Below are 14,776 nucleotides of genomic sequence, written 5' to 3'. Positions count from 1 at the left end.
CTCACTACAGTCCCCGCGGTCTGTACTCGCTATTGGCTCAGATTCCCACGACGCCCTTCCTCCCTGCCCGGCCCAATTGGTCGCGTCTTCTCTTGAGAGTTTGTGTTTGGCTGCTGATTCCATTTTGTCCCGCCCACTGGTTCTACTTTAGGGGTCGGCCGGAGGGGGAGGAGCTCACTTATGGGACTGCGCTGCTACCGCGAGCGCGGGTCATACCTCCAAGTTTCGTCGGCCCTCCCCCCATCTGGCTTCTCGGGATCGGCTATTCCTATTGGCTAGAGGCCCCATCGGTCGATAGGAAGCAAGCTGTGATTGGCGCGGGGGTGGGCTCTGCTTCCCGGCGGGGTCTTGTGGAGTTGGCAGAGGCTCCTCTGGGAACTGGGGGGCCGAACTGCGTAGAAGAGGGTGGCGGGGCGGAGAGCGCTAAGTGGGAAGCGGATCCCGGGGCCTGGGACCCGTCGCCGCAGCCAGGTAAAGGCTCCTTCCCTCTTCCCTTCCCGTCCGCCTGGCTGCTGCCCTGACTGAACTAACCCCGGCTAGACTGGTGGACGCGGCAGCGCCGCAAGCCGAGCCCACTCCGCCCGCGTCGCCCCCCGACTCTCTTCCCCATCGCCCGGTGCAGCCCATAATACTTCTCAGGACTGCGTGTCTCCGCCCCACCCGCACAGCCGGGGACTGTCCCCACGCGCGGCGCCGCCGCCTGCTCCAGCCCCCCCCCGCCCCCGCACACGGCCAGCCCTATCGACCCCGGGCCTCGCGTTAACGGTCCGCTGGCCTCTTCCCGTGTCCCAGCATTGGCCGGCAGCCCAGGACCCTGAAAGATGGGGTGTTCGCACGGGTTGGGGGCACTTCCCGGTTCAGCGTCCGTCTGCCTCCCAGGCTCTCCACCCGCGCGCCTTTCCATATCCTCTTCCCTGTGCCCAAAGTTGTCGACACCCTTACACTTAACGCCGTAGCCCACCGCAGTCCCCCCACTGCCTCGCCCCAGAGCAGCCTTCTCCGTGCCCTCTCGGGCCTCGCCTCCTGGCTGGGGCGGTCCTGGCTGGTGGGGTCTTGTCCTCTGGACCCCACCTCACGCCTGCCTCCCGAGGTCTTCCTTCCCCGGCACCGCGCCGCCTCTGCTCCCCCTTCCTCCAGCCCCTGGAGTGGGCGACACTGGCTGGAGCCGCCTCCTGGGCCGGCCGGGACTGGGCGGCCTAGGAGGCAGGGCCCGCTGCGGCGTACCCCTTCCGGCTGTTTCCCTGCCGCCTCCTCCCGCCACCCGGTGCGACCCTCACATCCCCACTTGACTGGGACTGGGTGCAGCATCTGGGGTCCCTAGGCTTGGGGGATAAAGATGGTAGGGATGCCAATTAGAAAAACTCTGGTCTCCGGCTTGGGGGAGGCGGCCGCCGCCTTCCGCCTCCCATCCCCGGGTTTCCCGTTTTAGACCCTCGCCTCTAACTAGTTTCCTGCTTCTGCCGACCACATTGTTTTCCTGGATGTCCCGTGCGGAGCGGGCCCTTCCTGCTGCGCCCTCCCCACCTCCCATTTTTGCTGCCAGGAGAAGCTCGTAACCCAAAACAAAACAACTGGGAGGAGGGGCGGGAGGGGAAGAAAAGTTGTGCCCCGTGGCTGGTCCCTCTGGTTTGGATAGCCGTGATGTCGGGGGGTGTCCCAGCGTGGGTCAGGGGCCGCGTCCGGGCAGGGTGGAAGGGGTCCCCTTCGGGCTGGCGGGCCGGGGAAGCCTGGAGTGCCGCAGTCCCCACCCGCTGCGCCGCTTTCCCGCTGCAGTCCCCGCCCCAGTGCCCGCGCCGGCGGCTGCTCCAAAGTATTTTCTTTCCGCCTTAAAACAAAATTCCGGGGGAGCTTTCTTCGCCTCACCTCATCGTGCTGAGTCTTCGGGCGGAGCGGGCGGCGTTTGGCAGAGATGAATGGGTGGCTGTTGGGCTCCGAGTGTTGTCCCCGACCCCACCCCTGTTGAGATCAGGATCTGCTCTCCGACTGATCTCCCCTTCCCCCTATTCTTGCATTTACAGGCTAGTGATCCGGAGCAAACGACTTCCGATCCAGTCCGCGCTGCTGTGGCTCCCTTTTGGGATTTGATTTGCAGCATCTTTGAGCTTGTCCGACAAAAAACCCGGGAAGCACCCCTAGCCCTCCCCTGGCTCTTCGTTTCGAACCCACTCCCTCCCGGGGACACAGCTGGGCGCGTCCACACCCCCGCACCCCTACACCATGTTGTGCGGAAGGACTTCCACTCCCCGCCTGTGTCGTTGATGTCAGACCCCAGGCCAGCCTCCGGGCGCAGCAGTTCTCCCGGCTAAGGCTGCGGCTGCGGCTAGGGCTTTAGCACGGAGCCGGCCGCCACCGCCCCCCAGCCTCAGTACCCACCGCCTGCATGTGTGTGCCATAGCTGCCTGTCCATCCCGCCACTCGTGCTCGCCCAGGGCTCTGGAGACCACCGCGGGGGCCCTCTCTGCCCTTGGGAGAAGAGGAATTGATTTCGGTGGTTGGATTTTTTTCGTGGATCTGTCAGTTCGCGCAATTCGAATTTGGAAGAAAGGAAAACATGACGTCTCCAGCCAAATTCAAGAAGGATAAGGAAATCATAGCAGAGTACGATACTCAGGTTAAAGGTAAGGATTTTGAAAATTAGCGTAATGTATTTGCTGTGCGGACTGATGAGGTGTGCATTTCCACCCTAATTTGTAGGGCATTCTTTTCTTGGGTGGAGCAGGTGGCAGGTTGACCCCAGAGGTGGTTTCATAGGTGGACCTGAACCTTGGGATGATGAACTGTGTCAGGGGCCCAAGCACTGGAAATGGTCTTTAGGAGTATGGGGAGGGGGAGCATTATTTTGGCAGCTCTTTCCTCCCAGACTGGACAGGGTGGGGGAGGGGCCAGTGTCTAGGAGAAAGGCTGCAGTTTGCCTTCAGGTGTGTGGGTCATGCTTCCTTGAAGGACAGCTGAAATCTGACAGGTGTTTGGACATTTATTTGAAAGGCTGAAGAGAAGTCCACACAGAAAGGCAACCTTGAGAGGGGTATCATTTGGAGAGTCCTGGGAGAGGTGGGGCTTTTCTGGTGTACTGTATTCATACATCAGGTTTGCTGTGGCTTTGGATACAGGAAGTCCCTAGCCATGCTGGGTTGCCTGCATGTAATCAAAGATCACCAGACAGGAAGAACATGACCATCCTCACCAGCTTCTACCCTCACCTAAACCTGAATGGAGTTGGGCTGTTAAGGTTTCAGGGTGGTGCTGAAACTGGAAAATAGGAAGACATAATTGTGTCTGTCACCCTCAGCTCCAGAATACATGTTTTTAAAGGCCCATTTCCTTCTGCAGAAATGTGAAGGGTAAAGCAAAAATATAGACCTGGAGAAACCAAGTGTCCTGTCTCATCTAGTCCACTGTCTAATTTGGCTGGCCAAATCCACGCCCATAACCAAGTAGCTTTTCCTTACCCAGCGTTTCCTTCAGGAGATGTTCGTGCCTGCGAAAGAGCTCTACCATGTGTGTGTGTGTGCAAGGCACTGCCCCTTCCTGACCAGTCACTGGGAAGAGCCTTGTGGCTCCAGCCCATTGAGACCTTAGCTGGGAGAGGTGGGTGGCCTTGAGTGTTACACCACATGGTTGGAGCTCTGGGTTTTCCTTTGTTTCAGAGTACAGAGGCAAGGGCCCCTCCTTCTTTCCCCGCACCAAAGCAAGGAGACCTTTTCCCACCATAGAGGATTTGGGAAATGCTGTGTCTTCCCTCTAATGATTTCCTTGGGTGTGGGCTAGGGGTGGAGTGTGAAATGGGCAGTTACCTTATCTCTTGGAAGGTTGAAAGGCAGTTTGAAGTGCCCATTGTGTCTGCTGGATCTTTTTTATGTTATCAGTTTGGTCAGTGCTGGAGGTGCCTTAAGGGACCTTCTATCCACTTGGCTGCAAATATTGGTAGGTTTATTACAGAGATGCTAGAGTTGACTGATAGTTTCAGTTGGACTGGGATTGAGAGAGGTGTGGTTGTGAGTTATAAATGAGGTCTTGGCCTCATGTCATAATCCCAGCCTGTTTTTGTAAACAATGGCCACTGGCCTCTGTTCAGATGCACTGCATTTTGTTTTTGGAATCCCCCCTGCAGTTTTGGCCAGATATTGTCATTTAAGAAATACGTCTTATTCTTAACTGTTGCCATAGAGAGTATTAATAACTTTGACTTTCCAGATTGCTTTCCAGAAGCACAGTTTGACTAAGGTGCAAAATGATTTTTACATATTGGATTTTTTTTGAAGGTTCAAGGCTGATAGGTATTAGAATCTGCCAATTTCTTTTATTGGTAAAGGATGAGTGTCTCAAAATTAAACACTTTGTATATTTACAAATATTGCTCATTGAGATGATGTAATGCAGTTAGCTATTTGGAGTTTCTCTTCAACCATGCTGCAAGCTGGAGACTGTTTTGCTGTGCTTTGATATTTTTCCATTGACACTATTCAGGATCGTAGAATTTTATAGGTGTAGATCATGATGTCTGCCTCAGAGAAGGTGCCCCATATGAATTCTTATGGAACTGATTTGGTTTAGTCTCTCATTTTACAGCTGAGGAGAGTACAGAGAACTGAAGAGGTTTGTTCAAGGTCACACAGCTAGGTGGTAGCAGATCTGAAGGTAGAAGTAGTTTTATGGACTTTGTTTTCCTATTCTGTATCTTTACAATGAAATATTATCTGACCAGTGTGGGTGAAAAAAATTCTTAAGGCCAAAATCTGTCAGTGTGTAATAGTAGTAATAAGAGATAGTTTATATTTTGGGTGCTCTTTATGTTCCATCCTGTCACATCACTTCAGGAAGTATCATCCCTTGTGTTTACTACATGAAGAAACTGAGGCTTAGGATTAGAAGTCCTTTCAAGGTCACAATACCAAGGTGACAGTTTAACTTGTTTTATTCATTAACTGTAATTTGATTGCCTAGTATGTCTTTTATAGGCCCTGGCAATACATCAGTGAAGAAGACAGAACTCCAGAATGGAGTTTATATTCTAGAACCTGCATTCCCCGTAGAAGACTATAGGATTTGGGGTTGGGGTTGGCCCTGGACAGAGGGCCTGGGGTTGGGGGCTTGCCTCAGTGCCTGCTACCCGATTTTCTATTAGAATTAAGAATTTAAAAAATTTTGTATTTTGTTTGTTCTGTTTTGCTTTTTAGAAACATGATCTCAGTCTGTAGGCCAGACTGGCCTGGAACTCAGTCTAACCCAGGTTTGCCTTAAATTCAGGACGATCTATCTTACTGAGTCAGCCTCCTGAGTCTGGCTTATAGGTGTGAGCTCCCACACTCTACAAGAGTTTCAGCTTTTTACATATTCTGTGGAACTTGTGGTGCTGCCAGATTTACTTCTCTTACAGATGCAAAGATAAAAAGGAAAATTGCTACATAGCAGCTTGGCATGGTGGTTTAAAATGTAGGTGTTGGAGTCAGAAGATACAGGTTTAAATCTTTGAGTCTCATTTGTTGAGTCTCTTAACTTCGTAAAATCAGAAAAATAGTATGTGTTTCTCATTCCTGTACCCAGGAGCTAGTCCATAGGAGTCATGTTGCCCAGTGTCTGGCACCTGAGCATGCTCAGTGACCATACAGTCTGCCTGTCAGGGACCCTTCCATCCTGACAGTTGCAGCCTCACTAGTAAGGCTGCATTTTGTGTTCACTCTCAAAGCAGCAGCTGTTAAATGATAGGAAACCAGAGTAGGAATGAAACAAGTTCTAGATTTTCATTCAGGAGTAAGTAACAAAAGGTATATTGTGCTTGTCATTTAAACTCCCTTGCCAGGCATGGTCGCTCATGCTTGTAATTCCAGCACTTGGGAAACTGATGCAGTAGGATTGCCAAGAGTTCAAGGCCAGCCTGGGCTGCATAGTGAATTCCAGGCCAGGCTAGGCTAGCGTGAGACCCTGTTACAAAAACAACAACAACAACAACAACAAAAACCAAAAAAAACGAAAACCAAACTAAACCAAAACAGACCAAAATAACTCCAAGACTCTTTGGACATTAATTTCCTATTTTGTATGGAACAGATAAACTGTTCTATGCGTTTCTGCTTTTTATTTAGAATGGTTTGGAGCAAATAGATTCTAAGTGGACTTTATGGGATTCTCTCCTGTTATTTTGTGTACACTTTAAACCACCTGCTTGCATGTGCTGTGAAGAATTTCTGAGGCTGCAGTACAAACCCTACTCCAGTGTGGTTTTATGGGGTAGGAAGAAAGCCCCCTTAGTCAGTCTGCTGCGTTGGCTGCCTTCTTAAAAACCGTCATTGTTCTTGGTTTGTGGGTGTTTAGATTCCTTGGAAAAGTTCATGCCTTTCAATGTCCAACTCAGAAACAGTATTCTTTTTCCTATCTACAAAGTGCTTTCATATACATGAATTTCTGGAAATTCTTGGCAGCCTTGATCAGAATCATGGTTAGAAATTGGCACATTTGGCCTCTAGCCTGCTAGTGTCTTTGCTGGTACTTGAGTACTGAAAGGTGATGAAGAGTGGGACAAGGGATAGACATGATAGTCTGGGTGAATTCACATCACTGTCCACAGTGTCACTATACCCTTCCTTACACTGGGCATTCAAGGTCTTTCTTTCTCCTCTCTTATGTGAAATATGTGTATCACAGTGCTGAGAAAGAAATTATTTTTTTACGTGTTTATTTTTGTATTTTGAGACAGGGTCTTACTATATAACCCTCACTGGCCTTGAACTCACTGTGATCTTCTTGCCTCAGCCACCCAAATGCTGAGGATGGATAACGAGAGTGCACTGCTATGGTCAGAGAGAAGTGAAAATTTTTGTAATTTGCACCTGGAGCATTTTGATAGGCAAAGCACAAGCATTTTCCTGGAACAGTTTAACCCTTTTAGTACCCTTTGGGAGCTGTAGATGAAATTGCAACTCTAGTCATATTGTGTGTGCACTTGTGCTTGGGAATGCTGATTAGTGGTATTTAAACAAGTTTGTTCCTCAGGGAGGGCTGAGAGTTCCTATGCCAATAGGAGTCTTTTCCCTGAAGTGGCTTTCTTCCTGGTCTCTACCCTCTTACTCCCCAAGGAGCTTTAAATGTAATCAGTTTGTGAAAAGCTGTGGTGAAATATCTCTTTGGAATCCTGGAGCAGATGCTGTCATTTTCCTGGGAGATGACTGAGTGCTCCTCTTTCCTCATTTAGAGAGAACAGAGAGATTCCACAATAAGGTGGACTCCTAGAAGAAAATGAAACTCTTGGAAAAATTCAAGTACTCTAATTTCAGAATTGCAAGATCCTGGAGAAAGGTGGTATGCTAGGAGCCCCGCCATGCTGTTTGGCTGGTCAAAGCAGCAGTGGTTGGAAACTGTTCATGAGCACTCCTTACCTTTGCCAATGTCAGGCATCCTTTTGAAGAAATGGGGACAGAAATTTCCTTGGGAAAAGCTCTTTGGAGTCTCATTGATCTTGTATCACTCAGGCTGAAAGCCATAGATAAGCCCTTGTGAAGTTTATAGAGTATGCCCATATTGTGTTAGATTTTCAAAATTAGCTAGCTCCTGGATGCTGATTTTTAAATCCCACTGTCCATTCCAGAAAACTGAACTATTCAGTGTGACCCCTGTAGCGCCCCACTTCTGTAAGAAAGGGAATCATGTCTATCTCTCATCTTAGACTTCTTATGCTCCATTAGGAAAACTGTGTCACTTTGAAAGGAAAAAACATTCGATGTTAAATTTCTAGTAATAAAATTCAAGTTAACAGTTTTAATCAGTGTTAGCTCCCATGGGGAATCTCAGAAAGTTACCTCAGAAAAAACTTAATTTGAAAGTAACTAATGAGAGCTCTTAAATTTTTTTTTTTAAATTAAAACACTTCTGATGACAGTATGTAGGAACTCTCATGTCTTTTTAAAAATTTTTTATTTTATTATTTTATGTTCATGAGTGTATTTCCTGCATGTAAGTAAGTGCATGTGTGTTGTGTAATGCCCACGGAGGTCAGAAGAGGATGTCAGATCTCCTGGAACTGGAGTTACAGATGGTTGTTAGCTGCTATGTGAATGCTGGGAACTGAACTCCAGTCCTCTGCAAGAGCAGCTAGTGCTCTTAACTGCTGAGCCATCTCTCCAGCCCTTCATTTCTTTTTAAAATTGTGGTTAAATGCACATAAGATTTGTTATCCTAACCATTCTTAAATGTACAGTTCAGTGTCATTAACTATATCAATGCTTTACAACCATTATCAATCACTATCTGTCCAAAGAACTCTTCATCTTGCAGAATGGGAGCTCTTTACTCACTAAACAGTAATCCCTCGTTTCCCTTCTCCCACTCTGGCAGCCACCTCTATACTTTCTGTCTCCAACAACTCGAAGTGCCTCATGTAAGTGGAATTATGCAGTGTTTACACTTTTGTGTCTAGCTTATGTTGCTTAGCATAATGTCAAGGTTCAGAATCCATGTTGTTATGCCTTTAAAGATGGAATAATGTTCCATGGTGTGGCTGTATCTGTCACGTTTCGTTTTACCAGCCATGTGTGGATGGACACTTGGGTTGCTTCCACATTTTACCTATTGGAATAATGCTACTATGAACATAAGTATATTCTTATTCTTAAGACATGTCCTCCATACCAACATTTTACAGACCTGCATATTCATTTCTATATAATCACTTGTCCTAATAAATTTTTTAATGTTTTAATATATACATTCATATATTCATATTATGAATATATATCTAGGGTCATAATGTGAACATTGTATGTTATTAACAATAAGTTAAACCTTTTAATAATTGCAAGACTTAATAAACTTTTTCTTTGTTTTAAACATTTTACTGAGTCATCTTGTTTTATGGTTTTTTTTGACACTGAGTTTCTGTATAACCTTGTTTGGCCTGGAACTCACAGTGTAGATAGACTAGGCTGGCCTCAAACTTGCAGTGATCTTTCTTCCTGCCTGTGCCTCCTGAGTGCTGGGATTATACACTTATGTTACCATGCCCGGCCTTTTTTGAATTTTAAAGGAATTTAATAAGCTGTACATATTTAAAATATTAAATTTAAGACTGGGGGATGTAGCTTAGTTGGCAGAATGCTTGCCTAGCATGCCACAAAACTGTGGGTTTGATCTTTACCTCTTGTGGTTGTGCATGCCTTTAGTCCCAGGCAGAGGCAGGTGTATCTCTGTGAGATTGAGGCCAACCTACATAGTGAGTTCCAGGCAGCTGGAGCTGCAGGTCTTGTTTCAAAAAGACCAAAAAAAAAAAAAGTACAATTCATCTATCAAACCATTACTGCCAAGAGAGTCAACATAACCAAATGTTAGTGAATATGACACCCCCAAACGTTTTTTCATTTTAATATAGTGTTAAAAAATAACTATAATGACCATGTATAGAAAGCAGATTAAGTTGAAGATAATGGGATGGAACTGGAGATGGTTATTAGCTGCAATGTGGGTACTGGGAACAAATCTCGGTCCTCTGAAAGAGCAGCCAGTGCTCTTAACCGCTGAGTCATCTTTCCAGCCCCAAAGTCAAGAATCTACTTGATTGCTCTTCTACCTTATTCTTTTGAGCCAGGGTCTCTTAATCTAACCTAGAGCCGTTGGCTATTCCTGCTAGCCACTTTACTCCTGGGAACTCGTATCACTGCCTCTGGGTTGTGGGAATCTGCACTCCAGTTCTTTTGCTTTCAAGGCAAGTTTTAACTACTGAGCCATCTTTCCAGCCCTCTCCTTACATTTTGAAATACAGTCTTCAGGTTGTCCTTGAACTTATGATTCTCTTGCTTTAGCATCCTTAGCATGGGGTTTATAGGTATGGAACCGCCCTAACCTGCTTGTAGGAATGTCTTGAGGTTGTGTTGTGTAATGCAAGGAATGCAAGCCTTGAAACTAACCTTGAGTTGTCTTGTGTCACCTTTTTGCTCACTGGGATGGTTAGTTTTTGTCAACCTGACACAAACCTAGATATATCTGGGAAAAGAGGTTTTCAATTGAGGAATTTACTCTATTAGACTGGCCTGTGGGACTAACTGATATAGGGCAGCCCAGCTTACGTGGGTGGTGCCATCCCTGGCCCATGGTTCTGGGCTTATAAGGTAACTAAGCAAGTCAGGGGAAGCAAGTCAGTAATCAGCATTCCTCCATGGTCTCTGCCTCATTCAGTTCCTGTCTCCAGGTTCCTGCCTTGGCTTCCTTAGATAATGAATTGTAAAGTGTTAGCTCAAATAAACCCTTTTCTCCCTAAGTCACTTGGTCATGATGTTTATCACAACAACAGAAAGCAAACTAGAATACTCGAGTTAATTGCCAATTAAATTCTCTTCCAAACATCTTCTATGAATCGTAGATAAAAAGACCTACCTTCTTGTTTATTGCAAATGTGTGTAAAGTAATAACTCAGTATATGACAACTATTAAATGCTAAATAAATAGCTCTTATGAGGTCCCTTTACATAGTAAGGCCGTCTGGGTTACTATTATAGCTTAAATGGTAGCTCTTAGTAAATATTTATTAACTGTAATATTGAATGAATAAATGGATGACCTAGAAATATGCTTCCTTTTACAAATAGGTTTTAAGTTTTATTTTTGACAAATCAAAACAAATATTCATTATTCTGCTCAGGTCATGGCATAAAAGATTGCTTATGCCCATCATTTACTCTGCTCACATTTTATACCATTGTAGAGCCATCTCTAGTTTCCATGCTATGCCATCCTATGCCATCCTATGCCAGGCTTTTTGTTTTGTCCATGTTATGTATTCTCTTTGGAATAGGTCCTCTTCCTTGGCCCTGGAAGGTTAGTCATCCTTTAAAGCTCAGTTTAGATGCTACCACCTCCAAGAAGCCGTCCCTGCTTCTCTACATGTCTCTGCCTGTTTTATTCATTTGCATTTGTCTGGCTTCTGGCACATAGTAAGCACTTTAAAAATGTTTGTAAATTGAATTAAGCTGTTTTATGAGTTGAGGTTGGACCTGCCAGTGCTATTCTACCACACTTCTGCAATTGCCCCCTTCTATTCCAGGAAAAGCCTGCTCCCTTTCTTAATGTTACCTGAAATTCAAAATAGATTAGATGTTGTGAATATTACTATTATATAAAGGCTATCTAGCACTGTGGCTCTTCCCCACAAGTGGGACATGATTCTTAACTTGTTGCACCGTATCCCGATCTTTCAAATAGAATGTCCTAGAGCTATACTTCAGCTAATCTGATTTCTTTAATCACATATACCTTGGAAACAACAACAAAAATTTAAAAAAATTTTTGAACAGGGTCTCATTTTGCATTCATTTATTGTGTAGCTCAGGCTGGCCTGAAACTTGCAGCAACCCTCCTTTAACCCCCTGAGTGCTAGGATTACAGGCCACCATGCAAGAAGAACATTAACTCAGAACTTGCCAAAAGTTTAAAACCAAAGTGAAGCCTTTTGTTGAAGCAAACAACAATCTGTGCTTATGTTACCATTTTTAACAAATACTAAAAAAAACCTCGACTTGAAAAAAATTCAGTTCTGTCTTGACCAGGAGTTAAAAGAGAGTTAACTTGTACAAGGAACTATTATGATACTTTTGCATTTTGCAAGAACTGTTACCTGTTTAGAAACAGCTGCATGGTCTGCAGTGATTGGTGAGGAAAAGCCCAAGGGGACAAACAGGAAAGCTCTCTCCCCTGGTTTTTCAAGTCATTTGATGTTAAGTAGCCTTGACTTCATTTGTGCATTGTGCATGGATGGTCTTCAAATTGAAATATATATTCCTGAGGAAGGAAAAACAGTGAGGGTGTGTGCTTCTTCCATTCTTGTGGGTATTTTAGGATACCATGTGTTACAGAGAAGGCAGAATTTCCCCTTCCCCCAATCTTTTTTTGCTACAAATGCTTTAATCAGTGGACAAGTAACTCAGAACGTTGTGAAAGTTGACATTTATCTGTGCTATCTGAGCCAAGATTCTGTAGTTAGAATCCCAGCATGGAAGGCAGGGTCTCTCTGAGGAGCTCATTGGCTATGGGTGGCTGGATGACCAGGACTCTACAGGATGACAAAGCACAGAACACAAAGGGACCCAAGAAACTTTATAAATTGGCTAAGACATGTTCTACTAGGAACTTTAAAAAATATATCCTGTTTCTAAGAAGATGGCAACAATTTCTCCAAACATTGACCACCTCCTATGTGTTTACTGGCAGGTGGGTGGGGCATGCTGGTACCAGATTTTGTTGGATGAGTAAGCTGCTCTTGGGAGGCATTTTGACTTGAGTACTTATTTTGGAGCAGTGTTTCTTATCTGCAGAATGGGGACAACAGTTCCTGGCTTTGCTAATGATGATGATACCTAGCATTTATTAAAGGCTTCATAAGACTAAGCTGTATTTTAAATGCTTTACATATATTAATCCAAGAATTTCCCAACAGCCCTGTGAGGTAACTATTATTATTATCCCACTTTTACAGATGAAGTAAAATGAGGTTAAATGGCTTGCACACAGCTAGTAAGTGATGAGAACAGAGCATGAACCCAGCCTGACTTAATACTTTCATGAGGCTCAAATGAAAGAATTGTTAGATACTGGACGTGGTTCACATGCCTGTAATCTGAGCACTTGGGAGGTAGAGGCAGGAAAATCAGGAGTTAGCGTTGGCTACATAGTGAGTTCAAGGCCAGCCTGGGCTACATGAGACCCTGTCTCAAAATACTACAACCACCAAAATAGTTCATTTGGAACCTCTTTGAAATTATGAAATGTTCTATATGTTTAGTTTACTTTCCTCCTCCTCCTCCTCCTCCTTTGCCTGTGCTGGGGTTGTAGGCGTGGGCCATCATGCTGGGTTTAAGCAATTTCGAGGATCAAACCCAGGGCCTCAGGCATACTAGACAGATACTCTACAACAGAACTACATAACCAGCCTCCTCCCCTCCCCCTCCCCCTCCCCCTCCTCCTCCTCCTCCTCCTCCTCCTCCTCTTCCTCTGCTTCCTCCTCCTCCTTCTGTCTTTTTGAGGTATGATCTCTCTGTAGCCACAGCTGGTGTGGAACTCACTATGTACAACAGGCTGGCCTCTATCTCACAGAGATTCACCTGCCTCTGCCTCCCAAGTGCTGAGATTAAAGGTATGCACCACTGTGCCTGGTTAGTTGACTTTTCTTATTTCTTGTGTCTTAGTATAAAAGAAAGAGATTAAACAATATTTTAAATGCCCTCCTCATGCATATTTAACTTGTCCTGAGTATGCCTTGGATTTCTCATCTGTGAAATTAGGAGTTAAATTGGAACTTTTAAATTTTTTCCCTAGCTTTCACAGCTTGTGATTCTTGTTTACTTAAAACATTGAAGATGATGATATTCCTTGTAGGGTACATTTGTACTTACAGGTACAAAAACTATTGTATTCTCAGAATAACATTCTCCCTAGCTCTGGAGCTTGAACCTGGATGACCCCTGCACACATGTGGAGGGCGGACCCAGCTAATGGCAGAGTAGTACTGACTTGGAGAGCACTTGACATGATGTTTGGTTAGGTGTCACAGTCTGATAGGATGATGTTCCTCAGAGGTGGACAAATCGAGGCAGTGGTAATACTACCTAGGGGTGGCTTGTGACTAGGTCACTAAGGAAAATGAATACTTTAATCAGGATAAATAAAGTTTGGATTTCCTCAGAGACTGAATGAGAAATTTCCCTGTGTTACTAATTTGCATAGTTTTCTTACTCATGCTGGTAGGCCAGAAGCTGAATTTGTGTAATTCTTGGTATTACTGATATTTATGTTGCTATGTGCAGTGTTTGAATTTAAATGAAAGGAAAAAAAGAGCTGAATGACTGCTTTTATGAAAAATAAGGAAGTGGGAAGCATTTAATCACTGAAATCTGGACTGGGATAAACAGGCAGGAGATGACATAGCCTAGAGCTTATGTAGGGGTGATTTAGACATCTGGGCAGCAGGGGAAGTGACTTAAGGCCCTCCAATATGCAGGATGGCCTCTTGCTTCTTTATATTCCTTTAAATTGCTAGATCTTTGTCAACTGAGGGATTTCTCTGATGATTGTGATAAATGTGCTGTGATACAGAGTTGAAATGTTTTCACATTTGTTTTCTTTTCACCTAACGAATAGGCTAAGTAACCACCTGTTGTTTTAAAATTGAGTACTATTAATAATAATGACAGGTCATATTTTCAACCTTGTAATGTTTGAGAAATATATTCAGGAAGAGGGAGGTGTAGGGTAATGGAGGACAAAGTACCTAATCCTGAACAAGCATTTCACCCCTGGGATTTTCAGTTCTTAACTAGAAAGTGGAAAGATGCATTACCAGTTCTTTGTTTCATCATTTTTAGGACATATAATAAAAATATGGTTAGCATTAAGTGAGTTGCCACAGAGTCCCAATACCGAGTATTGTCTTGGGAGAAGGATAAATAACAGAATAGTGATATCCAGCTCCTTTTCCAGGTTTGAGGTTTCAACTTTAAGTGACAATACTAGGCTGTGTGTTTTAGGCATCCTTAGAGACAATTGTGCGATATCTCTTCATCTCTATTTATTCAGTGATTTGTGGTGATGTAAGTTATCTTGGCTCTTTGCTGTCAGCAATTTTAAACCAAACTTTGTAACATTTTGGGTAGATGGCATCTGTTACTTGTATTAGAGAAATTTTTGATCTGGGTGTGGTAAGGTCAGTAATGGCACAGTTTTGAAATGCCTACTTCTTTAAACTACAGTAGTACTCAACCACCAAAGGTTGAATCTGGTTACTGATTTGTGTCTATTAACA

At 44.7% G+C, this 14,776-nt stretch overlaps 1 protein-coding gene across 6 annotated transcripts in view; it reads left to right on the top strand.

Moving 5' to 3' along the window:
- The first annotated feature begins 316 nt into the window (after nt 1–316).
- Srgap2 (SLIT-ROBO Rho GTPase activating protein 2) overlaps nt 317–14,776 on the top strand; it is a 300,084-nt gene continuing 285,624 nt past the window's right edge. For all 6 annotated transcript variants that reach the window (XM_008823296.3, XM_008823295.3, XM_017795653.2 and 3 more), the window contains exons 1-2: nt 317–471; nt 2,019–2,618. In XM_008823296.3, coding sequence (XP_008821518.1) covers nt 2,552–2,618 — 67 coding nt within the window. In that variant the 5' untranslated portion in view covers nt 317–471; nt 2,019–2,551. The remainder of the gene's footprint in view (nt 472–2,018; nt 2,619–14,776) is intronic.

The sequence above is a fragment of the Nannospalax galili genome, unplaced genomic scaffold, assembly GCF_000622305.1.
Source record: "Nannospalax galili isolate Female #2095 unplaced genomic scaffold, S.galili_v1.0 scaffold309, whole genome shotgun sequence".
Taxonomy (NCBI): Eukaryota; Metazoa; Chordata; class Mammalia; order Rodentia; family Spalacidae; genus Nannospalax; species Nannospalax galili.
The sequence above is the reverse complement of the archived record's forward strand: the minus strand, read 5'-3'. Positions and strand labels throughout refer to the sequence as shown.